General features: G+C 37.7%; 1 protein-coding gene across 1 annotated transcript; it reads left to right on the forward strand.

The window, feature by feature from the left end:
• The first annotated feature begins 597 nt into the window (after window positions 1–597).
• Window positions 598–18,984, forward strand: ATAD5 (ATPase family AAA domain containing 5). Its single transcript, XM_075719855.1, has 23 exons — window positions 598–663; window positions 1,599–3,400; window positions 3,761–3,848; window positions 4,423–4,587; window positions 5,124–5,262; window positions 5,749–5,833; window positions 6,313–6,494; window positions 7,306–7,463; window positions 7,771–7,928; window positions 8,167–8,456; window positions 8,632–8,728; window positions 9,628–9,710; window positions 9,798–9,943; window positions 10,057–10,207; window positions 10,705–10,875; window positions 11,872–11,990; window positions 12,893–12,986; window positions 13,219–13,283; window positions 14,179–14,359; window positions 15,693–15,880; window positions 16,159–16,973; window positions 18,143–18,307; window positions 18,498–18,984. The coding sequence occupies exons 1-23, from the start codon at window positions 598–600 to the stop codon at window positions 18,574–18,576; spliced, it is 5,487 nt and encodes a 1,828-aa protein (XP_075575970.1). The 3' UTR covers window positions 18,577–18,984.
• The last annotated feature ends 943 nt before the right edge of the window (window positions 18,985–19,927 follow it).

The raw sequence follows: 19,927 nt of genomic DNA on the forward strand, positions 1-19,927 counted from the left end.
CCGTGCCCCGCGGGGCGGAGCGGGAAGCGCGGCGGGGAGCCGCCGCCGGCGGCGGCAGCAGCGCGGGGAGGAGCGGCGGCCCCGGGGCGGGGCGGCGGCGACCGTTGGAGCGGCCGCGCGCGGAGGGTGACGTCGGCGGCGGTGGGCAGGGCACGCGCTGCCAGAGAGCCCCGAGGCGGGGCCGCTCCCGCGAAGTTTGGCCCCCGTCGCCTCCGGTGCCCCGCCCCCCTCCGCACGGCGGCGCCAAAACGCGACTGACAGCGGCGGGGAGGGGGGGGCGTGGCTCCACCGGCACGTGACCGGGCGCGCGGGGCAGGCCCGCGTCACGTGAGGCTGGAAAGCGGACGGCCGTTGGCAGGGCGGGCGGGTCACGTGGGGCGCCGTGGCGCCGCCCCCTTCCGCGCGGAGGTCCGAATCTTGTCCCGCGCGCGCTTTTCTGCCCGCCTGGCGCTCGCCCCTGTCAGGCGGCGGCGGCGGCCATCGGGCGGGCAGGGCCGCGGCCATCGGGCGGGCAGGGCCGCGGCGGGGCCGCTCCATGGCGCTGGCGAGCGCCTCCCCCCGCGGCTGAGGGCTCGGCTCCCCGCCAGCGCCCGGGGCATGGTGGGCAGGGTCGCCGTGGCCGCGGCGGCCGCCTCCCTCCCCGGGAAAGACGGCGACGCTCAGGTGGGGCCGCGGAGACGGGCGGGGGGGGCCGCGCTGCGAGGGCGGGGACGGGGCGGCCTGGGCGGGGGACGCGGAGGGCGCCGCTTTGTCGCCGCGCTTGGCACGGCGCGCCCGGGGCGAGGGGGGGCGCGCAGCGGCGGCTGCCCGGTACCCGGTGCCCGGTGCCCGGCGCCGCGCCCTCGGCCCCAGCCCGGCGGTCGGCGCTGGGCAGCGCTGCGCAGCCCAGGGGCCGAGCTGTCATGAGATGCCTCCCTGGGGCGCCTCAGCGGCGTCCCCGGTAGCTTTGGGAAGAGGTGCTTTCAGGTTCAGGTGATGTGATTTCGGAGGAGTTCAGGTTTTAATAAACGAGGAGAGTCCCAAAAGGCCTTGTGAGCCATCTTCCTTGGAGTCGTACAAACAAATTCGCTTTTATGGTTTGCATTATGAGATATGAATTCTCTTGTATTCATTTTCTTCAAGTATTTTAAAAGGCATAGTTTCCTTTTAAGATGTGCTAGATGTTTACGGTAGGCTCATACACCTGTAAGAGGCGTTGGAGTTCTCTTTTAGGTGCTCCACAAATGCTCTGGCAAACATCTCAAGGTAACCAGTAGATCACCTGAATTGAAGTAGACTTTCTGAACTCTATCTAGTATTATGAAGTCTGCACAGCTGTTCTGAAGATGTTGCGGTCACTTTCAGTTTTGGTGGTCTCAAATCTACACAGGATTTTTTTTATCTTTTTTTAAATGGCAGAATCTTTATTTCGAGCTAAAAAAGGCTTTTGAAAATACAGAGATAAAGCTGAAGCGCACACAGTCTTAGCGCATTGACATGAGGTTTTTATCCTCTGAAAAAGTACTAGTGTCACTAATATATGCTGTACTGCTTTCTATTACCCTACTAAGTCATCTTAGATTTTTAAAAACTAAGATTAATGTTCAACTCTTTTATAGCCATGCAAGAAACGGCGAGAGGAAGATGCTTCTGTAAAAACAATCACAAGATATTTTTCACCATTAGCAAAACCAGCAGATAAATTGTTGTCACCACCAAAACCCAACAATATATTGGATTATTTTAAAAAGACTGCTGTAACTGAGAAAGCTACGTTACCAGTTGTAGCTGGAGAAAATAAAACACCGTTGGATGCTGATGACAGAGACTGTAAGTCACCTTTTAAACCACCTTTAAAGCGGAAGAGGAAAGGGAAGAGAGTTATTGTAAATAATAAGCTAAGACAGATGAAAGAATCTGAGACTGAACATGAAATAGAAATTAGTAGTGATAACAGCAGAGAAACAACAGGACTGAAACAAGATAGTAATGATTTTATTGCTACTTGTACTTTAGTTGACCAAAAATGTGCAAGAGAATTAGCAGAAGATAATGTGCAAGGAGAGAACCTCTCAAATGCTGTCATCTACAGAAAAAATGCAAAGAAAGTTGTTTCAGAAATAAACAGAACAAAAAATAGGATAAGAAAATCAAGGAAAAGGAAGCACAAAGTAGATATGGATTTGTCTGAAAGTTTTTCATCTGAAAACCAGCTGAATGAAAAGTGGAGAAAGGAAACCGAAGATAAGAAAAAGATGGTGTCTCCTACAATAGCAGAGTGTGACGCTACTGTTAGTGACTCCAGTTTTGAAGTTCATATGGATGATAAGACATCACAGGTAAATAATAGCATAATAACAGTGTCATTTGAGGACTTCTTGAAGAGTCAGGGAGAAAATAACGTAGATCATATTGAAGAAGACACAAAGCCAATGATGGACAATTCTGCTACAGCAAATGAAATGGACAAAAGTTATTGTATAAGTGACCCAGAAAAGTGTGAGGAATCTCAACAGCTACCACTTAGAACAGTAACTGTCCTTGCACAAGTTCATTCCATTCCCCCAAAATTAGCTCCTTTACATAAGGAGCAAAAATGCTCTAGGAAAATAGCTTCCATTTTTTTGAAGCAGAAGGGATGTGTAGGGGAAAAAGAAAGTAGCCCACCCCTCTTGGACAGTGAACAAACCGAACAGGTTGCTCAGAAGAGAAAATCTAATGTAGTTATTGAGGAAGAAGAATTGGAGTTAGCTGTACTAGAGACTGCAGGGTCAGATTCTTTGAAGCCAAAATGTACTCTGGAAGAAAGGCATCAGTTTATGAAGGCATTTAGACAACCAACATCAGATGTAATAAAAAGCGGAGTTAAAAAGGCACCTGGAAAACAAAAGCAAGCCATTGGAAAGTCTTCAAAAGAAAAAGAAGGACCTGAAGATGACATTGCTTCAAATAAAGGATTAGAAAGTGGAGTACCAGAAGATTATATGGACAAATATACACATTCTAGTCCTGAAAACAACAGAACTAAAACCAAAAGACCTAAAAAGTTTCAGAAAAAAGGAAACGGAAGGAGGAAGGCTTCAGAAACTAAGGAAACAAATGTCTCAAATACTAGCAGTTATAATGGAGATGTGGATTCGGGAACTAATGTTCTTACTAAGGAAAACACCTTAGATGTAAGAATTTCATCAAGTCCAAAAGTGAATGAGTTAAGAAGGAGTTTAAGGCAGAAGAAAATCAAAACATCAAAAATTGTTACACCTAAAAAAAACAGGATTAGAAATACCTTTTCTGAAGATGAATTAAGTGGCTGTTCTTTTCATACTTCTACACCAAAAGCAAGCAAGCGACCCTTGAAGAAAAGTAACGTGTATAAAGCCGAGGTGATTACGGTGCCATTTGATGGAAACAGCCCAATAAGGTAAACATTTTGGAGTATATTCTACCTTTTTGCACTTTGTTTTCCTGCAAGTATTTTAATAGTAAGACATAATTATGAATTGATTGGAATGCATACCAAAGCTGCATGAATACTGGTCATGTTGGATAATAATACAGAAGAACCAAAGTTGACTCTATAAATCTGCTTGCAGTAAAGACATTAAAAAAGAAAAAAAAAACCAACAAAAACCCCCCTCCCAAAACCAAAAAAACTACCACCAACTGGGGGGTTGCTTCTGTTTGCAGCACTGTATTTTTAAAGGCTTTTGAAACTGAGATTGAGAGTAACATTTCTCTTTATTAAAAAGTAATAATTTCGTAATACTTCTTCCCTAATTAGAATGAGGTTTACACGTATCAATGCGACTGCAAAATCGAATAAAGCTGAAGCAATGAAAAATGAAGAGTTTAGCTCCAAAAATATAAAGGTAATTTATATAACAGTTTGTGTTTCAGTATTTTCTCATTTACTATATGCATATAGTTGTGTTAATATTCAGTATTATGTGATAGTCTAATGTAATACAATGTGACAGTTCTCGGATGCCCTATGGAAAGAGAATATTACTGTGATTTATGATAGTTTCTTGTACAGTTGTGCCTTAGACTGTAAAATATGTTTTATTAGTGTGAATCTACTTTTTATAACAAAAACCCAATAAAATAGTATGCTCGTGTTCTGCAGGTTCTCAGGATGGGACATAGTGTTTGGGTACAGCAGAACAGCTTACGCTTAGGAATGTCACTGCCCATATTTCACTTGTTCTGTGGACAAATTGGAGGATCCCCTTGTAGGGCTCTCACTCCCTTCTGAAAAGTGTTTATATCGTCTTGGTTTGCTCCTCCTTTCCATTCTTTCATTTTCTTTTTCCATACCAATAAAATTTTATAAAAATCATATGCTGTTATGAATGTGAAAAATTATATTTATATGTTAAAGAGTTACCAAATATATTGCTATTAATTGTTAGGTATTTTGGTTCTTTTGTACTTTGTTAACAGATAAGCTCTACTTCTAAAAATATATCCAAAGCAAAACAGCTGATTGAAAAAGCGAAGGCTATACGGCATAATAGATCAAAGGTTAATGAAGACTCACCAGCTCCTGTGAGGCGCTCATCTCGACAGCGAGCTCTTGCTGAAAAGAAAAAGTTACAAGAAAGTGAAGTAAGCCTGTATACTTCGTAGGGGAAAAAGTTATTTTGACGTTTTTGTGATTCATTTAAGCAACAAAAATGTTTCTTGTCTTGCAGACATTTCTTTTAAAGAATCAAATAAGGTAGATATCTATGCAATGGTATGGTAAATGTCAAATAGTAAAATAACTGCCAGGCACAGGCTGGAAAGCTCATCCTAATGCAGATCTATAAAATGCAGCAGATGGTCACACTTTTAAAGTGACTGTTTGTCTTTCCTAATGGACAGCAAGGTGTCTGTTTCAAATGTGTATGTTTTAGACATTTAAATTTAGATGAGAGTAAGTCTGGCCTTCGTTTGTATATTGGAGATCCTATTCTATATACTATTTCTGTGTAGACAACAGTAATGAAAGTATTGTATAATCTTCAAGTTATGTTTGCTAACTTCTAAGCTCTCTAGCAGTTCCTTCAGTTTTCTCAGTACTGATCACTGAATTGTATTGTTAATAAAGGAGGAGAAGTTGTGTTTCCTTTCCTTTCTTATTTTATTCGCTTTCCCTCTAGGAATCGGTAGTAATTCTAGATTCAAGCCTGAGTAATGACACTACTACAGTGGAGAATGTGAAGCAAAAGAATCTTCGGGGCTTAAATGATGTTTTGGGGAAAAAGTCTGGAAACTTGAAGGTTGCGAAGAACTCAAATGGTAATTGGGTTTTACTGAATGTTTTTAATTTTTATTATAGTTATCGACTATTATAACTTTTATTTTATAAAGCTGCCTTTGCAGTACATTCATCTTTTCTTCTGATATTTTTTTTGTCTAATATTCCAATATATACCTTTTATGATATGAGTTAATAATGTAGAGGTTATTTACATGTGCTGCTTTGATTTTTCTTCATTCAGGGAAAACTATGTTTGTTTGAAAAACTGCCAATAGTATACCATGTTTTGTTATTTTCTGTAACATTAAAAAAACCCAACTTAAGTTAGAAGATAATGTCTATAGTGATGAAATCACTAGAAATAAGACTATAATGAATTTTGTTAAAATACTTGGCTTTCCCTTAAGAAAAGGAGATTCCCTAATGTTATTAAACGGAACATACAGATAGTGAACAGAGAAGCAAGGTTAGAATCCTATGTTAGTGCTAATCTAATCATGATTTTGTTTTTTTTCTTTTTAAAGGAAAACTGGGATATCCACCTTCCTCCCTAGGCAGATATGCTCAAAACTCTGCAGGTGAACCAATTGTGATCTTTGATGAAAGCAGGTCAGTTTTCAAGATTGCAGTTGCTGAAGAATCAAAATATATTTCAAGGTTACTTTAACATTCTGTCATTTTACAAATTTAAATACACTTATTGAAATGTGACATAAATGTTCATGGGTTTTGTACTGATCAATATGCTAATCTGCTTGCAAAATTTGTGGGTTTTTTGGAGAGTTCCTCAACCATTGTTAAGCCACTTTAGATGGTTGAAAATGTGGTTGATGACTGATTAAAAAGAAATCCTAAATTGCATAGAAAAATACCAAAGATTTTTTTTTAAAAATGAAAATATCTAACACAAGATGTAAAATTAAATGTAAAGTTACTACATTGAAATTAATTTTAGTAGCTCTCCCAGAGTATTTCTAACTTGTATGTGGAAGTGAATGTGATTAAATTATGTTGTAAGCCTTACATAGCTGGTAGGTCTAATGATTTTTTTTTTTTTTTTTTCCCCTTCATTTCTGTTTTCATTAAAGCCAAGATGCATCTGAAAATTCTCAAGACGATGATCAGTTCAGAGCAAAACGTGAATTCTTGATGAGTGGATTGCCAGAGTCACTGAAAAGACAGATTGCGAAGAAAGCAGCAGCAATGGAAGCATACTCTCTTGCAAGTTCATGTTTTAGGACTGTTGTCCATGTACAGCAGAAAGATGACTGTAAGCTTTTGTTGTGTAAATGTATATAATGTGTAAATGTATATAATACTGTGTAAATAATACTGTGTAAATGTATATAATAATTTCTAGTAAATCTGTGCAGAAAAGAAAAAAACTTGAACAGCAGAACTTACTATTACGACTGGAATAACTGGTAGTTTCCTACTTACAAGCTTCCAGTGAGATGTTTTTGAATACACAGTTTACAAATTGATGCTAAAGTAATGTATACGTTTATGGGTGAGGATGCAAAATTCTTAACGTTCAGTCAAAAAAGTTAGTCTTTCAAGTTCCAATTTGGAGAATAAAGATCATGTTGGACTGACTGGGGCAGAAACCCCCAACTCACAAGAGAAAAGAACAGCCCGTTTCTCTCCACTAACTGAGGGAGCGTGCCACAATGTTCTTATGAAAGGGCATGACAGAAAAGCGGAAGGTGGAATAGCACTTAACAGAGCTTATATTTGCAAACCACCCAATAAACAAACAAAACCCTTGGTGATTATCCATCCTAGAGAGACCCAGTGAGGGCACAGGTTGTTACTTAGAGCAAGCAGAGCCCAGGAGCAACTTGCTGGAGAAATGTTGTATGCAAAAATGTGCAAATTTGTTCTGCTTGTGGGAGGTAGAATTAATAAAGATGAAAAAGTTGATGCACTGTAAGTTAAATAAGCTTGGCTTTGACATGATAAAGCTATAGTTAAAAGCATTTACTCTTATTTACTGTAGGATGTTTTTGTCTGTGACTGTATCTCTGATTTGTTAACAAAAGTTTCCTCTTGTTTTGTTTTTGGTGGGGGTTCTTTTGTAGGTTATCCAATGTGGAAATTGAAATCACCATCGTGTCCTCTATTAACTAGGCTAAGGAAAGTGAACACTGAAGTCACCAATGTCACAAAAATCACTCTGTCGCTTGGTGAATTTTCTACTGTGAATTCAAAACTAACTGGAAACTGTTCTGCACCTGTGGTTAGTACTTTAAAATGGGGGCTTGTGTTACAAGAAAAACGAAAAGAAAATTGAAATTGTTTTGTTACTTGTTAGGACATCTGTTGTTTTAAAAAATCCTGTAGTTTGAATCTGTTTCGCTCCTGGATTTTTTTTCCCCCTTGTGTGTGATTTACCCATTCTGCATTGTAACATTAGACAATTCTCAAAGCTTTCTGTTAATCTCTGGGTTTAACAAGACAGCTACCAATTTGAATTATGCAAAACTGTCATTGTTATTCTGTGTAATGTTTTCAAGTAATTTTTTTTTTCTTTTTTTTTATTACAGCTTTCTGGCCACCGACCAGTTTTTCCTGATACATTCAAGGAAGATTTACTTGATGAGATAATGTCTTCTAGTTCTCAATTTCCTGTGAGAAAATACTTTTACAAGTTTCTGAAAAAGCAAACGGAACGGTTGGTTCTTGAAAACAGTATACAAGGTTAGTACTCTACATAGGGGAAAAATAAACTCATGCTCTTGCTCTCTCTGGCATAAAAAGGCAACCTGGAATTTCCAGAAATATGTCCATGAAGGAATACTGTTGTTGGAAATAAATTGGTCCTCGCATTTTAGGTCACTTTGTCCAAATTCTTCAAATATCGCTTAAACAAACATATAGTTGTAATGGACATCACTTGAAATTTTAAAAGAATGTAATTTTTTTTTTTTTTTCTTAGAAAGCAGAGATCGCACTGCAAATTCTGAGGTAAATCAGAAACATTCTGACAACTGGAAGGAAACTAAGAGGAAAAGGAAAGAAATGGAAGACCACAAATCAAAAAGAAGAAAACAAATTGAAGGTACAGAGACAGAAATAAAATCCAGAGTTTCCAGGAACCTTATTTCTCCTGTATCTGGAGAAAAACAAGCAGAGACAGGACAAGCCATGCATTTGGGAAAAAACAAGACCCAGAAATCAGATGTTACAACACAAGACACTGAATATTTATTGGAGCCAAATGCACTTTCAGGTAACTGCATTTCCTGTCTGATTTTAATTCTCTTTGCATTGGGGGAATGTATATAAAATGTATATCAGCTTTCCACTGTGATGCAAAAATCCTGTCTAGTCTTAATATTCTACTAGGCTTGATCAACTCTTTTGCTTGAAGAACTATTTAAAAATGGGTGATATTTTTTCTGTAGGTGTTGAAAAGGAAGACATGCTCTGGACAGAAAAATATCAGCCTCAAGATTCCAGTGAACTTGTAGGGAACAAGAAAGAAATTGAAAGGCTACACAGGTCAGAAATAGGAGCATGGATCCATTCTTAAAATAACTCAGAACATCATATTACTTGATTATGCTTGAAGAAGTGAAGTCAATTATTTCACACTCTGCTTGAATAATGCTTACAGGGCGTATGTTTGTGGCCTTCATTTTGGTTTACTTCCAAAAACTTGCAGAAACAAATTGTCAGTTGGTGTGAATGCTCTTTTGGTCATAGTTTCTTTTACAGTAATACCTCGGTAGCTTGTATGGTATGGTACAAAACAAAAACACACATGAAATGCTACATTAGGCTGTGGGATAGAATGAAATACTTAACTAATGCCCTTACAATTTTAGTAAAAATTATTTTTGTCAGGTTATTTAAGCTTGCACACTATGAGTGAGAGAGAGCAACTTACCAGTACTTGTCTATACTTCCCTACAAGCGTGCCTGATCCTGCTCTTGATGTACTGCATCTGCTTTTGACAGTAATTTTGCACTCAAGTCCATCTAATATCTCATGCTTTCAGTTAAATTTTCTTCATGGCTTTAAGCTATGGTTGTGGCTCTTACACAGAATTTAAAGATCCATCTGACAAACAACACTAAACTATGAATGATAAAGCATTTTAAGCATTTTCCACAGTTTAAGTAGTTCATCAAATTACTTGGTTTTATACCAATCAGCTAATAGAATGGAGAATGAAGAAGGAATCATTTTTTACAAAAGAATCAAACAAACCCTAACAATATATATATTTTTTTTTTTTTTTTTATTATTATTTTTTATTTTTTTAAATCTGAAAGGGCTTTAAGTTTCTGAGAGGGATAACAAGTGGCTGATGTCCCCTAGTTCTATGTTCTGTTCTATCTGAATTTGGTTCACTTTATTCAGCAGTAATTTTTTGTTCTGTTCCTTCCTTTTATAGTTGGTTAAAAGAATGGAAAAAAAGAGCTGATTTGGAAGAAAAGAGAAATCAGAAAGGGGAAAAGGAGGACAAAGAGTATGAAGGTGCTGATAGAATTAATATATATAGCTTCTATTTGTTAAAGTTGGCATAAAAGTTACGTTAATCCTTTCTTTTAAATAATTCTACAGATTCTCTGGACAGCCTTGACTTTAAAGATAATAAATCTGATATTGAGGAAGAGACTAGCCTTTGCAATACAGTTCTGATAACTGGCCCACCAGGAGTGGGGAAAACTGCTGCAGTATATGCTTGTGCTCAGGAGCTTGGTTTTAAGGTTTGTGGAGTCCTTTCCTCAGTGCCATTTTTCTTATTTGTAACTAGTGATATGAAAACATTTGTAATACAAGGTGTCTAATTTTTTTTTATGTAAATTAAATACCATTGCAGATATTTGAAGTCAATGCCTCTTGCCAGCGTAGCGGCAGACAGATACTGTCTCAACTCAAAGAAGCTACTCAGTCTCATCAAGTGGACAAAAAAGGCATTAATGCACATAAGCCTTGCTTTTTTAACAGTTGTAGCAGTGCCAAGTCACCAAGTAAGTTTCATGGTTATATCTGGGTTTTTTTGCTTGGTTCGGGGTTTCGGGGGTTTTTTTTTGGTGGTGTGGGGTTTGCGGGTTTTGGAGTTTGTTTGTTTGTTTGTTTTTTTAAGGAACTGAGTTCCCAAAACAATTTTTAGACATCAGTTCTTTAAAAAAGATAGAAAATTTAATCTTATCTGGCCATAATAAGAAGAAAATGCTCTGTTGGTTAACACAACTACATACCAAATTAATTGATGACTTTATCAAAGTGGCTGACTCTTGATTATCTTAAGTTATTTCTGTAGTGATGGAGTAAGTGCTATGGCACTTGAATAGCAAGTTGAACAGAAAGCATTCCCTATAACAGGAGAAAAGTAACATAAGCAGCAATCAGCACAGTAAACCTGTCCTACTAGATACAAAACTGGGATTTGCTCTAGATTTGCCTGAGAAATGGCAGTTTGAGTTTACATTTCCAGCTTAAGCTTAATACAAAACATATCTTGCAGAAAAAACATATTCTCCAAAGAAAGTTATTTCACCAAGAAAACCTCCACTGTCACCAAAAGGAGCAGGATTAAAACGAAACTTGCCCCCTAAAACACTTGCAAACTATTTCAAAATTTCTTCCAAACGTAAAGGTAATGATGGAGCAGTAACATCTCAAGAAAAAAATAAAGGTAGGTATCACTATTTGATAATTAGTTACCTTTGGAGGTGGAAATCCTACACTGTACTACTGTATACATGGAGCTGTGTGGAGGAAAGAGTAGAGCACACTTACTACACTCCAGCTGCTGGCAAGAGTTGCTTAATGCATCTCAGATACACTTAACTACATAGGAAGTAGTCATTAACCTATTACAGGAGAGTTAACTAGGGTACAGACTATCTGAAGTTCAGTAGGCTTTCCTTAGTTGTTTGGTTTTGTTTGTTTTCAGAGCATTTAGGTAAGAGAAGATAAATTAAAATCTGTCTCTAGAAAAACACGCCTTTATAGTACCTCAGTGCCTGTTTCAGGTTGGTGTGGAATGGTCACTGTGCTGGGTGGTGTGTATATATATCAAAATTACTGCCACAGAATTAAGAGGTCCTGTAAAGCCAGTAAATGTTTGATTGCAGACTGTGGACTTTAATACATAGAAACGCACACTGAAATCTTTGACTCTTTTAATATTGGAAGGTGTATTTCCAAATGTTTCATGGGAGCAGAAAGTCTTAAAGACAGGTTTTTAGAAAGGAAGTAATATATTTGGACAACCAGTATTTTTTGCACAGACAGTACAGCAGAATGCATGAGCAAAGTGCTGGATTGAATTGGGGTAATCGAGTCTAGTCCTTGTCTTTTCAGGCAATCATATTGCACTGTCTTGAAGGACTTCCGTACTCCGCACCCCTGAGACGTCATAGGTCGCAAACAGGTTAGGTGCAGAATTAATTCTATCAGTAGTCAGCCCTTCACCACACACTGTTGAATTCCCAACAGATTTGTTGCAATTTTTTTTTAAACAACAGACATCAGAAAAGGATGTAGGTCAGATTTCTAAGTTTTTGTGTCAGTGTAGATTTTCTTAAGCAGTTTATACACAGGGTGCTTTTGAAACCAGCATCTAGGATGCATATTAAATGGTTTCAGTCCTCCTTTGCTTCCTGCTCAATTCTTCACCCATCTACAGGAAATAGCCAGAAGTCACGTGAAGAAAAAAAAGATGCTCAAATTAAGTCAATAAACAAAGAAGTAGAAGGAGGAGAACACAACAGAAAAAGTGCAACATCTCTCATTCTTTTTGAAGAGGTAAAATTCACGTGAAATATATTGATGTGAGCAATGTCCTTTCATTATGTTTAAAGAGTTTAACTTTTTTCCCCCCTCCTACTTGAGACTTCCAGGTAGATTCAAGTGTTAGGATTATAAACTTCTTTAAAAATTAATTCAGTGTTTAATGATTTCATCCATATGAGTACTTTTTTTTAACCATGGATCGTTAATTTAAAAGATAAACTATCATCTCTCAACAGTTGTTCACTGTTGGAACAGTTAGCAGGATTCTGCTGATTTAATTCCTTTGATTATGCCAAAAGTGCTGTTTTCTTTAATTTTACACTACTTAAATGCACTGATGCACTTTAAAAGGCACCATTAACACTCCAGTAATACAATAACTAAGCCCACGTTAAATTCTTCTTTTCTTCAACCTCTTGCCCAAAAATGTCTTTGCATCTTAAACTAACAATACAAAATTGCAGCCAAGAATGTAATTTTAAGCAAATAAAGAAGATATAGCAATGTTGCCAACTGTGGGCTGATCCTAGAGATCACTGGTGCAATTCTGTTAAAAAGAAAAACCTTAGAAGCCACCTGGACGTGGTCCTGGGCAACCTGCTTTAGGTGACCCAGCTTGAGCAGAGGGATTGGACATGTTGACCTCCAGAGGTCCCTCCCAACCTCAACCAGTCTGTGATTTTGTAAGCTTCAGCACGGAAGACTGTGATTGAAGTGGTGTGTGCTAACAAGTGAACTCTCCCTGAAGTGTATATACTGTCATTGCCCGTGCAGGTTCAAGAAACCTGTCTTAATGTTAAGTCTTACTCAGTCGTTAACAGTATGACTGCATTCACAGCTTGTAGCTGTTGTTAAAGCTATTGATAATTGGTGTTAAAGCTATCAATATCTTGCACTTCATTTGTTTTCTGTAGGTAGATATAATATTTGATGAAGATGCAGGATTTCTAAGTGCAATAAAGACATTCATGGCAACTGCAAAGAGACCTGTAATTCTTACTACCAATGGTGAGTAGTGTTTGTTACAGTAGTTAGGCTTTACAGACAAAAGAGCCTCTTTTATAAGATGGTTTAAATGGTGGTGGTTGAATACAGCTCCTAAATGTAAAATTAAATTAGTGGAGGCTATAAAGCAAGTATTTTAGTATTTGAATAAAGATACTGCCTGCTCGAATGGGTAAAGAAAATCATTAGTTTTGAACATAATGTCGTGACAGTTCACTGATATCTCTTTATATAGATCCAACATTCAGCTTAACATTTGATGGCTATTTTGAAGAGATCAACTTTAGAACCCCTTCCTTGGTAAGTCTGTGTTTGAAAATGCAGATGTGTCCTAAGCAAGTAGTTGTCAGCTAATTTAAGTTTGAAATTTAAGTGTTGGTACTGGTTTATATTTATCTGATGCAATATATCTGTTTCATCAGAAGACTGTTTTTTCAGGTTTTATGCAAGGATGTGTAGGATGTACTTATCTTTACATGTAGAATTTTTATTACTAGCCTGGAAGATTTATCTTCTTACCCATTTAGTATATGAGAGAATTAGAATAAGAACATCACTTAATTTAGTTTTTAGGATGTAGTAAATAATTTCATAGGCACTATATCTAATAGTTTTGATCTGAAGGCTGACTATGCCAGCATTGGTTCATTCATTAAAAAGTATAGGAACTATTCTAGAAATATTATGGCTTATTCCTTTAATGTAAACACTAGTATTCTGTATAGCAAATAGTTTTATTTGCAAATGTGTATCATATGAAAAACCTAAACAAATGAGAATCAGAAGGAACTAACTTTTGAGAAGGGGAGTTGTTTCAATGTGAATTTGAAAATCTTTTGGGCTACCAGACAATTGCAGAGTTAAAAGAAAGAAAGAAAAACCTCTAAAGTGAATATAGTTCACTAAAACCTGTTCACTGTATGTGGTTTCAGGAACATAGGCAGAATATGTGTTTTGTTTGGTTTTAATGAGCTGAATTTCCAAATTTAACTTAATTCTCTGATGTGGACTGTTTGGATTTGGTACAGTATTCTGCTTTTCTGTAGAGGTTTTAATGTAACTGTAATTTCATAAACTAATTATATTAAAAGGAAAAATGTATTGCAAGCATAAATAGAACAATTTGCTTCTGTGTGACTATTGAGTCTGAGTGGTAAGAATTGTTTTCAGTGGTCTTTGTCTAACTTTTGTTTAGATAAATGCTGCTAGCTATCTTCAAGTGCTGTGTCTGGCTGAGAATCTACGAACAGATGTGAAAGACTTAGCTGCTCTGTTAACCACAAATAACTGTGATATCAGACAAAGTGTTCTCTACTTACAATTTTGGGTTAGAAGTGGAGGTGGATGCTTGAAAGACAAATGTTTGGCACATCATGGTAGGTTGATTTAATTAAAAAAAAAAAAAAGTTCTCGTCTTAACATGAATTTGATTAAATCAAAGCATTCTTAGACATGTATGCATAGGTGGTAACTTTCTGTAAGACTCCTGAACATTTGGGTAGGGTTTTGAGGGGGTTTTGGCTACTTCAAAGCCTTGTATATATGCATAAGGAACTAAAAAAGTTTTATTTTTGTCACACCTGTTTATTACCCATCATTATGGTACTTAATTATCTCCCTTTCCTCTTCTAAGTAGCTGTTGTGGTTTAATCCCAGCTGGCAACTGAGCCCCACACAGCCGCTCGCTCAGTCTCCCCTTGGTGGGATGGGGGAGAGAATTGGAAGGGTGAAAGTGAGGGCGGGGGGAACAAACCCTCATGGGTTGAGAACAGTTTAATAATTGAAATAAAATAAAATCGTAATAATAATAATGATAAAAGAATATACAAAGTGAGCAATGCACAATGCGATTGCTCACCACCCGCTGACCAATGCCCAGCCTGCCCCCGAGCAGCGGCTCCCCGGCCAGCTTTCCCCCAGTTTCTATACTGGGCGTGATGCCATATGGTATGGAATAGCCCTTGGGCCAGCTGGGGTCAGCTGGCCTGGCTGTGCCCCCACCCAGCTTCTTGTGCATCTCCAGCTCTTCTCCATCGGCAGAGCACGAGAAGCTGAAAAGTCCTTGACTTAGTGTAAGCACTACTTAGCAACAACTAAAACATCAGTTGTGTTAACAACATTATTCTTGTACTAAATCCAAAACACAGCACTATACCAGCTACTAGGAAGAAAATTAACTCAGCCAAAACCAGGACAGGAGCAAAATTGGGCAGAGCAGGGAGCCAGCAGTAGTTTCCCTTCAGCTCAGAGTCTGCAGTTCTTTATCCATTTAGCTGAGTTGTAGGTAATTCACTAGGTAAGAAGCAGAACTGAAAGAAGGAGAAAAACTGGACAGCTAGCAAGCAGACAGCAAGGGTAAGAACTTGGTCCCAAAGGATACAGGAGGAGTATCCCCAGCGGGTGTGGGTGAGTGAGACAGCCTGTGAGTGCACGACAGAGAGAGACTCATGGGGCATAGAGGGAAGAAGAGACTGTTTCAAATGGTTACTTGCAAAGAAGGGAGAGCGGGCAGGTTGGTAACACTTAAACAAAATGGGGATGATGAATGGGGATGGGGATGACTGATTTCAGTTGCTATATTCATTCAGAACTGCAGCAAGATGCCACAGTTACGGTATCATTTATAAAAGGAAATGAAGCAAAGAGGGGAAAAATCAATTTCATGATGCAGTTGTTTCTTTTCAAGTAAAGCATGCTATCTTTGTGCAGGAGGAGATGAGACAAATAAAGCAGATTGTGTAAGTCATTCTGAAAAGACTACTGATTCCAAGACTGATTTTTCTCAAGCTGACACACGTCTTCAGGAGTTTCCAAAATGTGATACAGGCTGTGTAGAGACGCTGCTTGGCCTTAAGAATATCCTGTTGCCTTCAGAAGATTTGCTTACATTTCTTAAGGTATTTTTGTAGTTGACTAGCTAATACTTTGAATGATTGCCAGATAATTGAGTGTAATCGTCACTAGGAATATCATCTTCTGAGAAGCAAATCACTTTGAAAAGGTTTGTTGAGAACTTAGGGGATTCTGTCATTATTAAGCAAAATCTGAACTGGGGCAGTCTCCTGCAAGCAAAACAGTCCATTGCCTCATAAACACAAAGCCAGGAGTATGAGATTTTCTGTAATAACTTTTTTTTTAAATTAATAATAAATTTTTCATGATTATTATTTTACAGCACAAAATCACAACCATGGAGAAATGGAATAAATTGATGCAGCTTCTCACGGAATTCCAGATGAAGAAAGTGGATTTTATATATAGTAATCTTGAACTTATTCTTCCCTTACCAGTACAAGTTCTTTCAGACCAATCTGAAGCCTCTAACTCTATACTTGAAAGGACTACCATAGTTTCTTCAAAAAAGAGATCTAACAGTTATTGCTCTGGAAAAAAGTCTAAAAAGACAAAGAACCAGAAAAGGCTTGATATGTTGGATGATAGTGACTTATTTGATACTGGACTGAACTATTCAGCTGAATTCATAACTTTGCCATCGGATAGTCCTACATCGTGTGCTGAAGTGAATAAAGAGGAATCAAAATTGTTGATGAATAAAGAAGAAAAAGAAATTAAAACTAAAACCTCAGCAAATGAGAAAAGGTCTGCTCTTGTTTTTGAGTGTCTGAATTCACTGACTGAATTTGTGGAGAATATATCTTTCTTGGATTGCTGTGTAAACACTAACACCAAGGAACCACTGGAATTTTCTAAAGATGAAGGATTTAATTGGACAAATGGCAAAATCAAAAATGGTCTTTGTGATGAGTTCAGTATAGAAGATACTGATTGGTGGAGTTCCCAGCGCTGTAGTGAAATAAAGGCAGCTATTGAAGCACTCAGTTTTAACAAATGTTCTGTTAATATTTCACAAAACTTGGAATCCTCTTTGAGTGCCAGTAAAACACCTGAAAGTGATCAACTGGAGGGACTTACTTTGCATATTTCAAACACAAGAAATTATGTATCCTTCAGTCAGTCGGCTGATTCAAGGTAAGACTCTGCTAATATTTCTGGAATATAATGCAGTTATTTGTCAAGAAAAGCATTTCACAGGGTGTTGGACTGTTTCAAATACTAGGTGTACACATTCATACCAAGATGAATGTTGTCAGTATGTCTTAAAACACTGGAATACATTGTTCACTTTGCTTAAATAAGCTTAAATTAACTGCTTGGCAATCTGCAAAGAGTGACTTTTCCTGTTTGAATAGCCTGCTTATAATGTTATTCAGGAATGGTAGCCTTAATCTGGTCTATTTACTTTAGAAACAAACACACACCGCCTCCACCCCCCCAAAAAAGAGAAACAAAAACCTAAAGGAATGTTTTTTTCAAGACAGACAGATGGACTGAAATGGATTCTGCAAGTATTAGACATGCACATCTTTCATCCAGTGCCTGGTCATATTGAGTCTCTATTAAATGCATAGGTGTTGCTTGACGAAGACCTAACAAAATTCAGAGGAAAGTTACTGCAATTTTTTTTGTAGTAACCTATGCTAATGAAGAATAACCTTTAGTGTATTATAAAAGCTCAAAGAATACATTGCTGCTAGCAAGTGTGGGTATGAAAGATTGTTTTTAACACAAACAAGTCATCATAGGTGAAACTGGTGTAATAGGTGAATAAAACCTATTCAAGTGTCCGAATAGGAAAATAGCTCAGACTTATTTCTGTAAGTCAGTAGCCAGAGGAGCAATGTCAAAATGGAGCTAACCATCTAACCTGTGACCAAGTTTGGCCAATATATCATGAGTTACACGTTGGATCTGATACTGACCTTCTGGTAAATACCAATCGCATGACACTTTATTTCTGAAGACCACAGATGCTTTTAGTTACGTTGTCTGACGGATGTACTAAACCTCATGCACGTACCTAGATTGCGAAGACCTCCCTGTATTAGACTCCATAGTTAAGCTAAGAGCATTCGCCAAACAAACTACTGTCCCTCCTGTTTCTGTCTCTGAGAGCAGCTTTGTGATGCCGTGTAAGCAGCACACGATCAGAAGTTGCAGGCATCTCATCCATTGGGACACAGTTTTGGGCATCAGTATCTTTAACAGAGTTTTAAACCAGTGGATTTGATCTTAAAGGAACAAAATAGGGACTGCACATTCTTGAACAAAAACCAATAAAGCTTCGTTCTCCATTTTAGCATTCACAAAAAAGCACAGAAGAGGCTGGCAGTCATCAGAACAGTATTTTCCAGAAGTCCTTTAAACTTGGGTAATAAGCAAGCCAGCATACTTGAATACCTCCCCGCTCTTCGCAGCATCTGTAGGTCTGAGAAGCTTAAAGAGCAAGGGAAGACTAAAAGAAGGTAAGTTTTGGTTTTCCTAAATCTTGCTACATTTCAATATACAAGGTAGTTAAGAATTTTAATAAAATATTCTGTCAAATAATTCTAGACAAGAAAGGTGAACATTTGCCTCTCTAAATAATAAAAGTCTTGCCTTGTGTTTGGAAGTAACTCTGTTCCCTTATAGTCACTTCTACTTTTCTTTTTATAGGTTCTTGCATTATCTTGAAGGTATTCATCTTGAAATACCCAGACAAATGATAAACGATCTGTCTTTGGAGTTCCCTTAAAATTGGTAACACCGGAAATACTTTGTGCCTAATGGTGGTATTCTCACCATAGTTTCTTTTTTTTTTTTTAACCACGTTATTTTATTGTATATTCAGAGCCATTTGTATATTAAATTTCTATAAGTATTTAAAATAATGTATATATCTATTGTCATGATATTGCTTTCCACAGCTGAAATGTGGGTTTGTTTGGTGCTTGTCCAGTAAGTGCATTTATAATATTAAATGCACAAACTAATCAATGGGGACTACTTCATACTATCTTTCTCTGCAATTTTTGTATCACGTAGCAAAAAGTCCTTTTGTAATGACCAACTGTCACAACTTCCAGAGCAAAGGTGCTTTTTTCCTGAGGAGACCGTTTTATTAAAATGAGCTTGTTTCTTTCTGAAATTGCAGTAAGTGTTAAATAACCGGCGGGGGGCAGGGAGAGGGTGAGCCAAGTCTTCTAAAATGTAAATGACTAAAACCAAACAACTCTTCACAATAACAACTGGATAACAAAGTCTTTACAAAGCACTGTGCCTCAATGTACATATATTTGTATACATTCATTTCATTTTGTTATTTACAGCTGTCAGATCTGCATGTTAATCTCCTAAAAAGGTAGAGAAATGATTACTATAGCTCAAGATGGACTCAGAGATTAGGCAAGATTTTGTAAATAACAATTATTCCAGTGTAACTTTGGTTTCAGTAATATTTAACTACTTCTAGTCTTGTATATTGTGTTCTATTTTTATACTTTTTGTATTTGACAAGACTTCAGCCTGATTATTTGTGATTGAATTTGGTTTTATACGACAATAAATTTGTGAGACTTTGCTACAATTCTGAATAGTTCTGTTGTATGAAAAGTAAGACTCCTAAAACTTAATGTTTTCAGTCCATAAAGATGATGTTTAAGGGGTTTTTAACTGGAAATATTTCAACCATGTACTTCTCCACCTTTATATTGCAGTTGGACTGTTCCTCTTCCTCAAACTAAGTCACACTGGTGCCATGCAGTGATACCTCAATGTTTCTGTAATAATAAGGAAGGCCATTTTCTAGTACATTCTGTTCTCATCTTATATTTTTCATGTCTTAAAGATGTTCAGGAATGAGAAATATTTATGAAAACAGTAAATTATTTTAAGCTTTCACATTGTAGATAATAATCTTCACAGCTTACTCTTTTAGTAGCCCAGAATTATCAAGTAAGAACGAAATGAAGTGGTGGCTGTTAAGATCTTAATGGGTTGTATTGTTGTATCAATGGTCTAAGCAACTCCGGTACTTTTTTTTGTAAAAACGAATAAAAATTTTAAAACAAAAATGTAAATAAAAAAGTAAAAGTATATCTGTTTAC

This window comes from Pelecanus crispus, chromosome 12 (genome assembly GCF_030463565.1).
Source record: "Pelecanus crispus isolate bPelCri1 chromosome 12, bPelCri1.pri, whole genome shotgun sequence".
In the NCBI taxonomy this organism is placed as follows: Eukaryota; Metazoa; Chordata; class Aves; order Pelecaniformes; family Pelecanidae; genus Pelecanus; species Pelecanus crispus.

Bases quoted from the DNA above. Each gene is read 5' to 3' on its own strand.
- ATAD5 (XM_075719855.1), top strand. From the start codon at position 598: ATGGTGGGCAGGGTCGCCGTGGCCGCGGCGGCCGCCTCCCTCCCCGGG. The intron at 8,457-8,631 runs GTAACTGCATTT...TTTTTTCTGTAG, and splicing joins GGAGCCAAATGCACTTTCAG to GTGTTGAAAAGGAAGACATG. The intron at 9,711-9,797 runs GTGCTGATAGAA...ATAATTCTACAG, and splicing joins GGAGGACAAAGAGTATGAAG to ATTCTCTGGACAGCCTTGAC.